At 40.1% G+C, this 18,303-nt stretch overlaps 1 protein-coding gene across 2 annotated transcripts in view; it reads right to left on the bottom strand.

The window, feature by feature from the left end:
• Window positions 1-12,673, bottom strand: part of nt5c1aa (5'-nucleotidase, cytosolic IAa) — a 29,086-nt gene extending 16,413 nt beyond the window's left edge. For both annotated transcript variants that reach the window (XR_003694291.1, XM_028598052.1), the window contains exons 1-4: window positions 12,232-12,673; window positions 6,684-6,728; window positions 1,730-1,897; window positions 94-223 (exon numbers count right to left, since the gene is read on the bottom strand). Coding sequence is in view for 1 of the 2 variants with exons in the window: in XM_028598052.1 (XP_028453853.1) it covers window positions 94-223; window positions 1,730-1,897; window positions 6,684-6,728; window positions 12,232-12,387 (499 nt within the window). In the remaining variant the exon portion in view is untranslated. The remainder of the gene's footprint in view (window positions 1-93; window positions 224-1,729; window positions 1,898-6,683; window positions 6,729-12,231) is intronic.
• Window positions 12,674-18,303: the final 5,630 nt, after the last annotated feature.

Here is an 18,303-nt window from a genome sequence, read left to right on the forward strand (position 1 = left end):
TTACTGCCATTACTGTCTAACTCTAATGAAAAAAAGATGCTGGGTACCTCAGCTTGGACATCTACTTCATAATGAGCTCACTGTAAGACTTACTGTGATGATTGATGGTGTTGATGAGCCGGATTCCTACGTGGGCATGGTTATACGTCACCAAAACAATGTCAAACAGTTCTTCGCTTAGTGGGTACAGCTCCCGCAGACGAGTGTTCACCGCCTCCAGAGCCTGTCGGGATACAGCAACAGTCAGCTTTGAAGCTCAGGACAGCACAGAAGTCAAATGTTCAGTCCAATAATCAAAGTCCGTACTGTAGGCCTTTTTGGTTTTGTTTGCACTTGGTTTTAAAATGTGTTTCGGTGATCCGAACACAAGTGGACTCCAGCTGACCACCGGTGCTCGGATTTTAACTTCTCACGTCACTTAAGCTAGAAGGTGACAGGGTCCCGCGCACAGCCGTTAAGTCCGCACTCTCACCAGTCACGTTAGCGTTAGTGTCGGTAATGCTGGAGATATCGCTGTCAGCAGAATCCAACATGCAACACATTGTCCTACTCATCTTAAAATGGGTAATTTGCAGAGCTGGTTGTGGTTGTTTTCGCTGTTACAAAAACAACCACCACGCCGGTGCATTGATGATGTATCCTCCTGTTACGTTCTCGTCGGGAAAGCATCAAGACGCATTATAGTAGCGTTTATATTAGAAAATAGGGCTGGTTTTAAAAACATTGATTCTCCAAGTACAACGATCCGATATTGATTCATAAAATCCAGAGAACGATGGTTTAAGAGGTTTTAAAGCTAGAGTAAATAAATTGGTATCATATGAAACTCGACGATCATGACACTTCAAAGTTAGGCGAAATTTTGCCATGGCCGTTTTCACAAATGTATGGCTTTAGGTACAGCGTCTCTGCATCACACCCCCTCCACTTTTGTTTCTGTCTCTATGTAACTGCTTTGGGGTTAAACAACAACATCAATATTCTAAAATGAATGCAACAGGTTAGAGGGTTCCTTGTACAATTTACATTAGTTATTTGAGAATAACTTTTATATCCAAGCGAAATTGGTATGGTAACTGAAATATCCCTAAGCCAAACAATATTGAATCAAATCGAATCGATTCAGGAAAACAGTGGCGACACCCAGCACTTGTACAAAAGATATGTGGTGAAATGCATCCCAGACCACGTCGGGAAAGGGTTTGAGTGAACGGATCACAATGTCGTTTACACTGCGCTGTAAAGTGTGTGTGTGTTTGTGTGACTTGAACCTCGGCAAATGGGAAAGCGGGTCCAGGGGAGAAGGGTACGAGACCTTTTCGTGCGGCTTATCTATTAGAGTCAGTTTAGTCTATGAATAACATGTCACGCAGTCTGGGTGGCCAGTTCTTTGCTGTGATTTGATACGGTTAGTGTTAGCCTGCCCTCTCAGTGGGACTCTTACCCACTGGGAATACACCGATAACAAGGCTCTTCTGCACAGGAACCCACAGTAACCATAATCACTCTCTACTTATTGATTTCTGTAACGACAACGTCAAGTGAATATAATTAAACCTCCTGGGAATGAAGACTAAACTTTCATGTGTTTTTACTTTATGTTGCACCTCGGAATCACAGCAACATTTACTGTCCCGTAAAGCACAAAAGGGGTTTGAGTGAACGGATCATAATGTCATTTACACTGCGATGTAAAGTGTGTGTGTGTGTATGTTTGTGTGACTTGAACCTTGACGAAGGGGAAAGCGGGTCCAGGGGCGAAGGGTTCGTTCTCGTGTTCGATTTGGTATCTCAGATACTCCTCCACCCCTTTCTGCAGATACACCTCCTGCTCCCGCTCGGTCCGAAACAAGACCCGAGAAGAGACTGCAATGGACACAGCGTTCTCTGGCTTTGGCTGCAGAAAAGGAGAGACAAGATACAAAATGGTATGATGGAGAGGAACAGAAAAAAAGTGATGAAGATGAGCGAGCAATAATGAGCCATTGAGACGATGACTAAAAAACACAGGGGGGAGGAGAGATGAAAGGTGTGGGCAGAATGGAGCAGCCTATTTTTTTTACCTGTGGGGCAAAATTTAACTTTTGAGTTTTTTTTTAATGGCTGTTATGTTGTAATGTTGTTACATTACAACAGACGTATGAATGTATGAATGGAAATCTATCATCAGTAGAATGGTGTCATCTCTAATCATGGGGTAAGAAGATTACATTACATACTGTATGTATGGCCAATTATTCACAGTGGCAGCAAGAATGCAATACACTACAGCTGCAACTACAACTCTTGAATTTCCCCTTAGGATCAATAAATAATAAAAAACTTTATTGCAGACCTAGGTCCATATAACACACAATACAGTATAAAAATATAATAAATAAAGTATCTATCTATCTATCTATCTATCTATCTATCTATCTACAGCTTATACGTATATTATAAGTTTGTTGCCTCTTAGGGACTGTACAAAAAATATTAGGGTAAAGAGGAAGGCTAAACCTTATGGTTAACATTTAAAGAACAACAACTCAATGCTATTATTTTCTGTGGACCCCTTTGACTTAGTAAAAAACTGCAAAACCCTGACACAAATATTTTAAACTCCTTTAACAAAAAAAAACAAAAATTGGAAAAGCATAAAGAATTGAAAATTATATTCCCCAATTTAAACATTTGATACCTTAATACTTGATACCTTTTTTTTTTACAATGTGCGCAACCAATACCCCCTGGATCAAAAACAAAAACATGAAAATAACAATACTCTTACCATTTTATCACTGCCTCTTCCCCCTTAATACCTTTCATACAGTACCGTGTATAGCATGCAATATTTACATTTTTTTTAAAAAGGTTACAACACTTATAGGAGTTTGGCAAGTACACATTATCAACAATTAGCTCAGCACTCAGGGGTGCTGTTTAAGATCAACTGGTTTTGGTAATAACTAAACACAAGCTGTTACTTGCCAAGTAACAACTCTTTAAAATGTATCCTCGGAATTACTTTTATACTCCGAGTCGCTCATTTTTTAGGTACATCTAGTTTGATAGCTCCCCAACACCCTATTCCAACAACAAATGCTCTCTTTGTTAACCTTACAATGTTCCGTGTTTGTTGAGACTGTGCAAGAAAGCTGTTGATTGGTCATTTTGGAGGTTGTTGTGTTAAATGATATTGCATAAAACTGAAAGGACATTTTAATATGCATGTCAAGTGGTCAGTGTGCAGTGACTCACCAAAATGACTTGCAATGTCAGAGCCCTGGTCTGTGTGTGTGTGTGTAATTGTTATTGAAGACTATTCCTCCATGAACTCTAATGAACAGTACTAGATGGGAAAGTGGTCTCATGTTGCCTGTGTGTTTACGCTCGGGTGCCGGTGTTTGAAAAGAGAGGCCGGCATTCTTTTGGGGGCAGCGGGCATTAGTGCCTTAGTGCCCGCTGCCCCAATAAGCGGGCAGCTGCACTCAGTCTGGGTGGAGGGAAAAAAACGGGTAAGGGGTTAGAAGGAGCTAATTTAAAGTACAATACAGTGAAAGTCTGTTTGTGCACTTTTTGTGTGAGGGATGTACACACAACTTAGCCAAAATATGTGGCTGAATGTGTTGTACAGTACATAGGTATTTGTATTTTTCAAATGAGGCTCTATATTTAGATGGTAAAATCTTACTCTAATAAATCCAATAATGAGCTAATAAATGTAATAATAGGGATAATGTTTTAATTACTTAGTAGTGCAGTGTTATCATTACTGGGAAAAAAAGTACATAACAGCAACCAATAATGGATTCTTCTGAGTCAATATGTATGCCTGAGTGTTTGCAGTAGGGGCAGAAATCTGTGTAATAAAACACGTGTGTCTGTGTCCATGCCCCCATGTCCGTGTGTTGGTAAATAGGCCACAGGCTGACAGGGACACTGATTTACTGTCCCTCTTTTTAGCCATATTCCATCGCACAACACTGCCTGCTGACATGTCACCTACTTACCTGCTAACACACACACACACACACACACACACACACACACACACACACAGAGTGCGTTGTACTATCTTTGTGGGGACCCGGCATTGGCATAATGCATTCCCTAGCCCCTTACCCTAACCTTAACCATAACAACTAAATGCCTAACCTTAACCCTTACCCTCACCCTAACCATAACCTAATTATATCCCTAATCCTAAAACCAAGTCTTAACCCTCAAACAGCCCTTTAAAGTTGTAGGGTCCATTTTGGCCCCACAAAGCTGTCAGGACCCCACAAGTGTACTGTATTCCCCACGAATATAGTTAAACAAGAAAACACACACACACACACACACATGTCTGTGTCCACTGAACTGATTTGTGATGAATGTTTATACACATATAAATACATGCATACTGTGGTGCATACAATATGAGTGTCCTCCCATGTCATACATTCTTATGCATTTATAAGACACACATGTTTTGATTGTTCACATTAGACCCAATCAGTTTGACTATGAAGCAACAACACATGACACTATGCTTTTGCCACACAAAGGCAGGCGTATGTAAAGGTAATGTTTGTACCACACACTGAAGACTAGCTCGATAGACCTTTTTTCACGGCAGACATGTTGACATGTCATAGTAGGAAAAGCACAGGTGTATTCAAACCCATTACTGATGGCTGCATTCCACTTAGGAGAGGCCCTGGTATTGTGCATGCTGACTCACTGAAATAGCTTCCTGGGACACTTGATGGAACTGAGCCATCGTTAAGGTTATCAACTTCAGCTGTGCTTTTCCTACTATGACAAGTCAAAATGTCTGCTGTGAAAAAAAGGTCCATTGTATCACCAGAGAGAGAGAGAGAGAGAGAGAGAGAGAGCGCGCTTCTCCCCAGGGTCAATGTGACGGTAGCTATTTGTCAGGACAGAACTAAATGAACACAGGATGTTCAAAAGTGCAAGAGTGTAACGGAAAAAAATATTCTTATGCGCAACAATACACAAATGTGGATCTTTGCCCTCTTTTGGTCATGGAATAATACAATTTTCACTCAGATCAAACTTAAGGAAGTTGGACAAACTGCTTTCTTAGTGGTAGACAGTTGAAAGAGTTGCTGAGGTTTCTTCCTAAAATGAATTCTCCTCGCCATAGCCACTGCTAATGCTTGCTCTTGGGGGGATTATTGGAATTGTTGGGGCTTTGTAAATTATAGAGTGTGGTCTAGACCTACTCTATCTGTAAAGTGTCTCGAGATAACTCTTGTTATGATTTGATACTATAAATAAAATTGAATTGAAAAATTGAAAGCAAACTGGGTTAACTAGCCTGGCTTTCTGAATGGAGGCTAGTTACCATAGTTTACTAGCTTCCATTTGAGTACAGAGTGTACAAGTGTGTTAACAGCACGAGTGGTCCTCCCAAATGATCAATGTTATGAAGGAACAGATGTCTTAAAGGTCCCATATTATGCTCATTTTCAAGTTCATTTTTCATACATGTATTTTGGGTTTCTACTACAACATGATTACTGCTTTGATTGGTCAGCGTTTCAGGGTCTTCCGCATCAGCGCTCTAGGAGTCTCTTCACCATCATTGCAGGCAGGGAATGACTGTAATGGCACTGTAGTGGCACTTTCTACTTATACATATACATATATATATATATATATATATATATATATATATATATATATATATATATATATAGTTGTAACATCACAACCGTACAGAAGTCCTGATGGCTCGCTTAAAGGCACAGTTTCTGAATACGGGCTGTGTGCATTTCTCTGTTCTCACTTTTTACAATGTGGGACCTTTAAAACGCTAACAGTACATAACATAAAAAAGAGGGATACACATATTGTATCAGTTCGTAGGCTGTTGAAGGCTATGACGTCTTCCAGTCAGTAGCATAGCAGTTGACAGGATGCCTCCTAGCAACACCGGTCCTTAACCTCAGCCGTTGCCATGAGAAACACCAACCCAGATATTTGAAATTTAGATGCCGTTTCCACAAATACGTCCAAAAAGCAGTTTTCAGTTTTCTCTGTGGAAAAATTTCCACAGCACATATTTTCTCGTTGGGAGAATTTGTAGAAATTTCTAAGCCTATTGCAGTGCATTAGTTAACTTACAAAACGGAAAAACAAACATGAAGACAAATCAAAGAGCTGTAGCTCTCTTTGACTGGAGTCATCAGAACCCAACATGCTGGTTTATTAGCTCAGTCCAGCCAGTGACTAGCCAGTACAATATGAGGTAACACTTTACTTGAAGGTATCTACATAAGAGTGACATGACACTGTCATCAACACATGACACAGTCATGACACATGAACCCTAACCCCAAACCTAACTTGTCATGACAAAAACCAAATGACACTTAATGAGAGAAGCGTTATGTCATAAATGTTTATGACTTGTTTATAATGTTTATGACGCATTCATGACAGCGTCATGTCACTCTTATGTCGATACCTTCAAGTAAAGTGTAACCCAATACGAATCACCATGACAGCAGGTGTGACGGTGATCGGGTCAGGTTGTTGGTTAGTAGAGTGTGTGTGTCCGTGATCATGCAGGCACACCGACAGCGGCCACAGAGGAGGTTAAACGTAGGTGCAAAGGCATTGGCGGTGATGGTCATTCGGTAGCCATGGACACAACCTTTTGACCTTGCGTGATAATGGGACATACTTACAAAGAACACGCCTCCCTCCACCTTCCGGGCTCGTCTCCCTGTCACCTTAGCAAAATGACAGTTTGTTTTTATTCATTCACACAACATTCATTTACAATTGAGCTTCAATGAAAATAAATCCAACCCCCAAATACATCCAAAAATACAGTATCAGTTTTTTATAGAATCCATATAATATACCTTCTCATAATTGGCCTGTTAAGATGGATACTTTTATTTCATTTTTTTTTCTCGCAGTGCCTGATATCTAAATCAAGTTTGACACATGAAGACAGATAGTTGCATTGAACACAAATCTGACAAAATGGGCTGTGTAGTGTGCAACCTTGTGGATCACTAGGGATTCGGATTTGTTTTATCATTTAAAAGAAATCTGCAAAAAGAATGATTATTTCGTAGTTATGATCTGGACTGATGGAAAGTGGAAAGAAAAATGTATTAATTTCTTAATGTATTTATATATATATATATATATATATATATATATATATATATAAGAAAAAATCTGAAACTGCACAAAAAAATCATCAAACGATCATCAACGCTGTTGCTTCTCATTGACATATTCCACACTGTGGAGAAATACAAAATCCACCTAGCATTTAGTATACAGAAAATAATTATGTAATTTCTTTTTTTCTTTTTTTTTTTTTTTTTTGTGTGTGTGTGTGTGTGGGGGGGCATTATGTAAACAAACAAACTGGCATTTAAAGGGTTGAAATTCTGAAAATAAATAAATATTCGGTAGCAATGGTCAGGTCTGAAGTTGGCTAAAAGATTTAACTCAGTGAAAGTGGAAAAAAACCTATTAATTTATAATTTGATGGCAGTTTTTTTTTTTTTGACACCAGAGGGGTCTCTTTATGAGTACTGCACAGCGACAGCAAAGATGTAGGAGACCTTTGGTGCGGCTTATCTATTAGAGTCAGTTTAGTCTATGAATAACATGTCACGCAGTCTGGGGGGCCAGTTCTTTGCTGTGATTTGATACTGTTAGTGTTAATAGCCTGCCCTCTCAGTGGGACTCTTACCCACAGGGAATGCATTGATCACAAGGCTCCTCTGCATAGGAACCCACAGTAACCATAATCACTCTCTACTTATTAATTTCTGTGACGACAAAGTCATGTGAATATAATTAAACCTCCTGGGCATGAAGACGAAACTTTCATGTGTTTTTACGGTAACATTTTACTTGAAGGTATCTACATAAGAGACATGACATGACACTGTCATGTCACATGAACCCTAAGTCTAACCCTAACTTATCATGACTAAAACCGAATGACGCTTACTAAAAGAAGCGTTATGTCATAAACGTTTATGACTTGTTTATAATGTTTATGACACGTTCATGACAGTGTCATATCACTGTAATGGAGATACCTTCAAGTAAAGTGTAACCGTTTTTACTTTATGTTGCAGCTCGGAATCACAGCAACATTTATTGTCCCGTTGAAGCACAAAAAGACAGTTGCCGTTGAACCTTCCCCGTCCTCTCTTCTCCACCCTGTTTATATTAATCCTGTCAGAGCTCTGCCAGATCAGCACGACTGGTGTCTGCGCACAACCCAGATCCGTGAGTCATGCATATCTGAGGCTGTGAGACATCCCTTCCATCCATCCAAGAATAAAAAGTGAAGGAGAAGTGGAAAGGGATTTCTAGACAACAGACAAGAGACAGAAAAGAGGGGAAGCAGTGGGAAGCAGTAAAGAGAGAGAAAGTGTGAGCAGAGAGTGACGGAGTGGTGGGGTGAGTAGCAGTGTGTGTGTGTGTGGGGGGGGGGCTGATATTTATAGATAACTAAAAGGCCACTGATGATGCAGTCCATTCAGGCCTTGGCAGATTTGGCAACAGGAGCGTGACTGTGAACATTGCCAGCAACTGCAATCTTAATGTACTGGTTGGTCTGAAATCAGGCTAATAATAAAATTACACGCGAGCCAGGGAGTGACACATACATCCAGTGTGTTGTTGTTTGGATAGATTGCATTATATTACAGTGACCACCAACAAGGCTACAAGGAAACATACAGTATGTGTACCTAGGAAGACTAAAAGAGTTTGTTTTTTTTTAAATAAAAAAAAAATATGACACATTTAGCATTGAGCAAGAGATAACTGGACAATTAACACATTCACACAATATAAAATGTGAAAATGTATCACATTGTATCAATGTATCAAAACACGTTGCTCGCGTGCACCGAAATCATGGCGGACATTCATCTTCCATGACCGCAGAAACTGGCATATTAGGAAAGTTTTAGTTTATAACAGTTGAATTTCTAGCGGAAAATGGATACTACAGTTGCACTTTCTGTCTTCGGTGAAAGCATACAACCATTAGTTTGTTAGTTAGTACCTATTTTTTGTATACAGTATGGTTAGCAACCAAGGCTTGAAGACAGCAAGTGGTAAACAGTTGTACAACAATCTGTAAGAGCTGCTAGGTGGGTGGTTAGAATATTGAGTTTTGGTCTGGGAGTCTGGAGTTCAATTCCCTGGTGAGGTGTTCTTATTTTTTTCATTTTGGATTAGATAATTTGCATGCCATTGAGCAAATCAGGGCCCGCAAACGCAAATATTTGTTTTGCAGGGTGGTAGGGGAAGACTCATAAATATGCCTGCTCTGGTTGGGTTGTTTAGGTTTAGGCAAGACGAGTGGGATTGGTTATGGTTGGAATGTTGGGCGATAATATTCCAAAAAGGTGTAATACATGAGTAGTATGGATAACTGTGTGTAAATATATGCCAAAGTACTGTAAATGCACAGGGGTGCAAATAGCATACATTGATATTTGTACCAGACGGGGTATTAATAGAACGCATTGCTGTGTACACCGGCGGGGTACAAATAGCATTAATTTCTAATTGCACCAGGGTACGAATAGCATTCATTTCTAATTGCACCAGGGTACAAATAGCATACACTGCTAATTGTAACAGGGGTGCAAATAGCCTCACCCATTTGAGTTTCTGTATTATTGTGCGTTCCGTTTACCTCGGAACTCGGAAGCCGGAGCTGGGAATGCGTTCCACTTACAAGTTGGATTTTTTTATTGCGGGGTTAGCTCTACCCAGGTTAGCCACTGTTAGCAATACTAGTTGATAACAACGGATTACGCACTTTTTTTGTGCATACAAACAGCAAGGATGTCCGAGTTACGAACTCGGAAATCCAAGGTTTCCGACTTTGACCTCGGAAGATCCGACTTCCGAGTACAAATGGAACGCACTATTATTGTAATGATTTGCTGCTGACGTATATTGTATTCAACGAGGGCTAGTTGCTACGGATCTAATGTACTCTATTTCTGTGTGTTGAGCTACTGCGCAGGTGCCATTTTTTTGTTAGAGAAAACTAGTCGCTGTGGGTTAGCGGTAGCTGCGGGGCATAGTTTTTTTTTTACCGTAACGTTTGTAACAAATAAAGAAGTGAAAATAAATGAACAAGTAAAGACTAATTCTGCCTACTGCTGACATCCACTACGGTAAATGTCATACTATTTAATTTCAACTCACATTAATTTGAATAAAAGGCCTATAATCTGTGTGGTCCATTACCTTTGATGGATAATCGCATGTAGTATATACTTATGCTGGCACTATAAGTAAAAAATGTACAGTATATCTGCTATCCATTAGGGCCATATCTTTATTCCAGTAATTTAGTATTTGGATGGATAGTTAAGCAGTATCACTGCAATGAATGTAATGCAGTCTGACAATACACCACTGTGGCCGCACTAATCCTCAAGCAACATGAGATTACTCTGCTTTTAGCTACTTTTAGCTCTAGTACCTTGACCTCAGTTTGCTCTCCAGTATTTCGCTCACTTTGTTGTTTACTCTTTTCTTCTTTGTTTCCTGTGACACTTTCTCACTCAAATGTTCTCTATGTTTTTTGTTTCATGAATATAATTGCAACAGTTCTGTTTCAAAGTCACCCAAAGTAAGCTCAGTCCCTCAGATTTCCTGGAAATGCCGCTGTGTTCTGTACAGCACGTTGAAGTCCTGCAATGCAATAAACAGTACTAGACCATGCAACTGAGTGGGTCGGATTCATGTGAACCTTTTTGCGAAGTTTCTCAGAAGCAAAGCTGCTGGGGGCAACACTTTAGCCCTACTGGTGGGGTAAAACCTCAGTGTGGGGAGCCTAGCTATGGAAAGTGGTAACATTGTTCACAATATAAATCAAAGCAAGCAAAAATACCTTCTGATTCACTTTCACCGTAGAACATTTGGAGTGTCAGTTAGAAATATGAGCCAGTTCTATAGAACACTGCTGTAGCAGGCAGTCATTTACATGTGAAATGTGAAATATATTGATTGATCATGTATGCTGTCTGATTAATCTGCTATGAGTTTAGTTCCATACTCAAATTTTGAAATACAGACCATGGCATACATAATATTATAACATTTATAAGGAATACTGTAATAAGATGTAACTGAGCCTTAGCCTAGATCAAAGTCCAGTGGAAAAGATAAATTATGTAGGTAAGCTTGTTAGCCTATAGCCTCTAAAATCTGGAACGTATGTTCATTAATGAGTTCTGAATAAAGTTGAATTAACACTGTAAAAAAAACCTGCATTTCTGTGGCTCCTCTGCTCGTTCATCTCTCACTTTCACACTTTGATGCTTTGCTTTTACGTATGTATCTTCCATTAAAATTCCATTCATAACTTGGAAGGAGGGCGTAATAGGAGCTTGACACCAAACTCTGTGAAGGCACTTTCACCTTATCTAACCCCCCCTCCCCACCCACACCACCACCCCCATTCAGAGCTACACTTTAATGCTGCGTTCCATTTATCTCGGAAATCAGAAGCCGGAGGCTGGGAGTAACGCCACACCCAAGTTGACCGCGTTCCAGTTCAACAAGTCGGAATGAACCATTATTTCACTGTGGGGTTTACTCTAGCCAAGTTAGCCATTGTTAGCAATACCAGTTGATAACAACGCATTAGGCTAATGTATTTTGTACATTGTGTTTTTGTACAACACCATAGCAACATGTTCCCACATAGACGTTGGACATTACTGTGTGTACGGCTGGTTTAATGAGACCCAAATAAGACAGAAGTAAATGTCACTGGAGCTTTCACTACTGTTGATGCACGGAGCAGCCATGTTGGATTTTGAGGTCGGCTTTGGTCGGGGTTGGTGAGGTTCTCCGACTTTCAGACTCGGAAATCTGACTTCAGGGGGCATTCCAGTTGAACTCTCTGACTAGGAACTTTTAAATTCAGACTTCCTTGTTCAAATGGAACGCACCATTAGCTCCACATGTGACATAAACATCTGATTCAAAAGACTAAGCTGGGGAAAGAAGCAACAGGGCAGATGAGAAGAGAGGAGGATGGAGCGGTCTTGGAAAGCAATGTGTTGTTCAGTCTTAACAATAGGCCTTTTGCACACTGGTGATCTACAAATTCAATACATTGAACTCCAAAAATCCAGATTTCTAACACAGATACAGATAGACACAGGTGTACTGACATGTACGAATGGTCATTTATGAATGGTCACGGAGACTTACTAGTTTTGGCTTGGTGGTGAGGCCCAAGTGGTCCTGATCAAACTCTTCTTTCTCTTCCCATGATCCTCTGCTGTCCCCGTTGGACGAAGGGGAAACTTTGAGCTCTTTGACCTGTCCGCTCATCACCTGTAAAGGGTCCAGACTCATCTTCACCATAGAGAATCACCCTCTCTGTGCTCCCAAAAGGTGCCCTCCAACCTACCCGGACTCCTCTAGGCTACCTTTTGTAAAAAAATAAAAAAAAATAAAAATGAAAATTCTCTTCGTGTGCAAAATCAAATAAGCAAAATGTCCCGTTGCAGACCGTGGCAATTATCGAGATTCTCCTCTACATTGATAACAGGCATCCTACAGTAGTTTGCTGGACTTGTGAAAGCAGCCGAAGTGTGAAGAGCACAAGTGTGCTCTCTTCGGTGTCCTGTTCACTTGTCTGTATCCTTCCCCCCCCTCAAGAGGATTATTGCTCACTGCGTCCAATTCCAGAGGACATGAAAGACGCTTGCTGCTACACCGTCACTCATTCACAACCATTGTCCTACACACACACAAACAAACACACACAGTCACACGTACAGTCTATCCTTTGTACGTGTGTGTTGCAGGCTGTGCAGCGATCCATCTGCTGCTATATCTGTGTGTGTCTCTCTCTCTTTCCCCACTCAGTGACCCTCTCCGCTCCCTTTCTGTCCCATTCAATCACTCTCACAGCTCCCTTGCTTTGCTCATTCCCCTCTGTCCTCCTGCTGACCAATCACAGCCCTGCTTCCTTATTCAGCATGGCTCCGCTCACCACTCCCCCTCCCTCCCCCCCCTCGGTGTCCCTTGTTGACGGTGCAATTTGGCCAAGAGGTTCATGGGACGTTCAGGCACACGCTAAGTACACAGCAAAAAATAGCTGTCATGATCAGCTGTTTAATCTGAAGGCAAATGAAAATAGTGATAAGGGCTGAGATAATATTGCTATACAGGAATGATAAAATGCATTTAAAAAAAATCATTTAACCCTTTAAGAATTTTTTTTTTTTTTTTTTTAATCTCACATTGGCAGAATGTCTTTAACACTTTTTTAATTGACTTTTGTTGCACTGTAACACACTTCCTCTCATTCTACTCTAATCTGAATGTGGTGGACTTAAATTAACTATACACATTTTCACATGAGGATTTTAGTCATCTATAGTGGTTTGAATGTAACAGAATGGAAATAACTAACTAAAGTCAAAACCAATGTCAGTGGAGAGTAAAGTAAGGGGACTTATATTAGCCTAAAGGTAGCAGATAATGGATGCAACCTTCATTTAAAACCAAGGTTGTACACTGAATGTACAACAGGGCTATTAGTGTTCTCAGTGGTGCATGTTGAATACAACACAGTGCCAGGGCTTACAACGGCCAAATGCCTTTGCGGTTTGTTGTCATTTGTTTCATCCAAATTAGTTTATCTTTTAACCACAAGGAAATGGGTGTTTTTGTCCCGTCGTGACTGGTCTTACTCCCTAATGATCTACAGTTTGTCATAACTGGTATGATTATACTTGATAAAAAACAAAAAGAGAAGGCATAGTGTACCTGAATGTTGACTTCACTTCATTGCCTACCAGCTCAGTTATGGATTTATTTCTAAACTGATAAAGATGGCTAAAGATGAACACTGGTGGAGCTTCTTACTCTGTGAACGCGGCAAAACACATCAATTATTTGTCAGAGACTCTCAGGTTCTGAACCCAAACGCAGACCAGGACAAGGTTGGTGGTGAAAAACGTGAGTATTTATTCATAAGACAAAAAGGTAATGCCAGACGTGTAGCCAGGTGAGTCCGGGTGGTGGAATGCTGATGGTGGTGATGAACGGGTTGGGAGGTGAGTACTGGAGGACGGGAGTCTTGATGGAACGAGGTAGTACACGTGTCACACTCAAGGCCTGTATATCAATTTAGGTTCACAATACATTTCGGCCCGCCTAGTTGTGCGCCAAACCAAAAACACAGGAAAGTGTTTTTTAAACAGCAGTTGCCTGCCATTCAAAGCAGAATATGGCAGATTTGCCGACTCCGAGACTCAGAAATTCCCAAAGAAGCAGAGAGTTTTCATTTTCAGGCTGTGAAACAAGTTGTTTTGCTAAATTCTACGATGGCTAAGAAACTCTTTTGAGGAGGAGGGCCCAAAAATATGCTACAATGAATAGCTGTGGATGCGGGGAGGGGCCAATACAAAACACCTTTCTACAGGGACCAGAATTTAGTGCTACGCCCCTGCCCTCCTCCACGCAGTTGCTGGTAGCAATGGAGAACAAGGAGGATTAAAAAAACATGATGGACTCTTCAGAAGAGGTCATTATCTTCAATTGAGTTTCTGAGCAGGAATGTCACCGGATGACACAACCTTCTGAACATAGTCATACTGAGATACACAGTTGTTGTTAAAAAAAATTATAATTGTTTTTCTTGATTTGCTAAATTCTATGATGGCTAAGGAACTCTTTTGATGACTTTTGTAGGGCTTCATCTCAACAAAAATTTACAAAAAGGTGACAAATATCTGAGAACCTTAACCCTGCCTAAAAAACAATTTAGGCTGAAACACGCGCACAACATACGAGTTTGGCTAACGATCCAGGCAGGGACTGGATATCAGGTCACAGCTTAAATAGTGTATTGATGATAATCAGGACCAGGTGTGTAGATCGCCGATGATGAGGAACAGGTGAGAGCAGGTTCAGGTGATCCTGGAATTCCCGCCTTGCACTCGTTGCCCGGCAACCGGAACAGGGTACGTTCAGGAACACACAAAACAAAAACAGACCAGACAGACAGGGAAAACATGCTCAAGGGGATGGGTTCGTTACATCATTATGCTTGGTTTAATTATTATGTGCATTTGCCTTTCAATATTTAATTATTTCTGTTTATTGACATCATTCACTCTTAATATTTGGAGGATAATATTGTTATTACTGCTGATACCAGTTGTAGTGTATGTTATTACCACTAATACCAATAGGCCTACTAGTAATACCAGTAGTGGTAACCTAGAAGCAGCAGGATGACTTGTAATACGAGTCATCCTAATATTACTACTAACAATATATTGGTATTAATAGTAATATTTAGAACTTATTAATTGCACTACTTTTGAAATACTTTATTAGGAGTGTTGCTCTAGGGATGGCAATGTCTGTCTGTCGGTTGTTCAGTCAGTCCTCGCCTTCGCTCCAGACTGAAATATATCTTTAGTATTGCACTTCCACAAAGTTGAGAAGGCTTGCAAGAGACACATTTAAAAATGAATGGTCACAATTGAAGCATCACATGCCAAGATATCCTGACTTTTAGTCCCTATAGTATCTGTCAAGCTCCAAAAACACTGGATCCTACATTTCAAACTCAAATTAATTAAGGGTTACACTGGAAAATAAGAATCACATCAAGGGCCAGACATGTGTAGTTTATTCACATGCTTTTATTAAAGCTAGAGTGTGTAGTTTCTGCCGCCTCCATGAGGAATTCTAAGTAATGACAAGAAAGCTGTCGGTGTGTCCACATTATACTAGCCCACCACCACCCCCTACCCTTCCTCCATGCAGTTGCTAGTAGCCAAGGAGAACACGGAGGATTAAAAAAAACATGATGGACTCTTCAGAAGAGGTTATTATCGTCACTTGAGTTTCTGAGCAAGAAAGTCACCAGATGACACAACCTTCTGAACATAGTCATACTGAGAGACACAGAGAGAGCTGTGTGGAGCTGATAATCTTAATCCTCATAAAACTCATTTGGCAATGGCTTCAATGTAACGGGCGTTTATTAATATCAAAAAGTTACGCACTAAAGTTTTAAGAGAAAAGTAAAATATCTTTAAACATAATATTGCATGTCTTATAAAGTCTTCTAACTTACAGTTTGGTCGACATAAAGTCCTAAAAAAGTCAGAAACAAGCCATAAAAGGTCGCGACAAAAAAATCAAACAAACAATGTGGCAAAAACTTCAAAAAAAGTTTTGGCGAAAGTAAGAAAACTTCAGAAAAAAGCGATAAAACGTTGAAAAAGCTACAAAAACTAGGTGGGCCAAAATTGATTGTGAGCCTAAATTGACATGCAGGCCCGTGGGCCTTGAGTTTGACACATACGCCATAGTGCAACTCAGGGGCATCTTTAATCAGACTTACCCTGCCTGGTAAAGTCAACCACTGATGTTGACATGGTCTTTACATGGCCTGTCAGTGACATGATGGTGGGGAGCTGACAGCCCCACCCTGTGGCCACTCTGCAAACTGCACCCCTTCAACATGACCTCTATTGCTGCAGTGTAATTCACTGTATCTCTGCTGGGCAGCCTCTGTGTGTAGGTTTGTGATGTTTGGTTTTCTACCAAGCTGAAGCCTGATACAGCCAGGCTCAGAATAGAATTATATTGATCCACAATGCACGGCCGGAGATAGGGGCAATGGAAAACAATGGTATCGCTGACACACCCAAAATTGTAATAACAACAGTGAAATAAGAAACATGGATTAATTAATATGAGCTTTATTCTTTATAACCAAATTATGTTTTATATGGAAGGGTTGTCTGAGTACTCAGTGTTTCTGGGATTTCCTGTTAAACTTTTGTCACACTAGGTAAAAACACATGAACTCAAAGGAGAGCTTAAATTGGGTGGTATTGTCCTTTTATCAAAGCATTTGAAAAACAGGAAATGTGTTTGTTTTTTCACAATAAAAGTCTGCGAGGGTTTCCATCTCTCATGGGAAGTAAATGTCCATATTGATTAATGAGGTCAAAGCTTAATCTTCATGGGTCTCTTCATTGTGTTCAACTATTTCTCCATTGCTGTCCAGCTGAGTAAATGAGTCCGCAGATACCAGGGGCAAAATTAATTTCCACAGTCATTAAATGTAATTGTAAATTATAACTGTGTGTGTGTGTGTGTGTGTGTGTGTGTGTAAATACGTGTAGTAACCCAGGCTTGAGAGTGTGTTTTGTGTGTTAATGTGTTTGTCTCTCCCTACATTGTGGCCTCAGCAGGGTTACCATGAGAACAGCATTAATGGTGACATCACTGCAGCAGTGTGACATCATTGCTAGACGGTGACTCATACTCTTGGCTTACTCTGTGTGTGTGTGTGTGTGTGTGTGTGTGTGTGTGTGTGTGTGTGTGTGCGTGTTTAAATGTGTGAAGATGCGGTCAAGGCAAGACGACAACAACAACTCTGGACATCCATGTGTTTTATTCTATGTAACAAAAATAATTACATTGTCTTTGTTCTAGGAGCCTAACAATATTGAAAACAAAAACAGAAATCAAAAGCAAAATCATCAAACGGGACAAAGAGACATTTACATGAACATCAAAGTGTAATGTTGAAGAATAGACTCATGTTGCACAACCGAGCACAAATGATCCCCTGTCAAAATATAAGTAGAATATCCATGTTCTTAATTATGTGACACAGCTCAGTGCATCTGTCCAGGGGTTTTCTGAGAGCTGGTGAACTGCAACACAGCATCACTTCATGTTTACCTCCACCTGATACAACCACACCGTATTTCATATCATATCCATATATATATATATATGTATATTATTTCAGTTCCCTCACGCGATCCCATCTTTGACACATGCAATCTACGGAGTGAACATTGAATTGTGTCTAAGTAGTTTGGAATTGGATACTGCATGAAAAACATCCAATGAAAAAAGCAATCAAAACAGCAAAAAAACAAAAAAAAATAATTTGTGTCTACAATTTTTGGGAGGAAAGTCAAAGTCTCAACGGGTGCTTATAAGAATGGACAGAATCTAATCAGCAGACATCAACACTTTATGAAGCCACTTCTTGAAGCCAATCTGCTCTAAGCAAACAGTTTTACTCCATAGCGCTCAGGTGATTAACCAAACCTGTGATTATAATGTAGTTAGTCAAAACAAGCGTATGGTTGACTATTTGTATACTGCAAACTTATTTGCAAGATCGTTATTCTCGTTGTGTCAAACGTATTCTTGTGTCTTTGGTTTTCTTAAAATAGGTGCCAAGAAATCTGCCAGTGGAGTGAGATAATCTAACTACAACAA

This window comes from Perca flavescens, chromosome 14 (genome assembly GCF_004354835.1).
Source record: "Perca flavescens isolate YP-PL-M2 chromosome 14, PFLA_1.0, whole genome shotgun sequence".
Taxonomy (NCBI): Eukaryota; Metazoa; Chordata; class Actinopteri; order Perciformes; family Percidae; genus Perca; species Perca flavescens.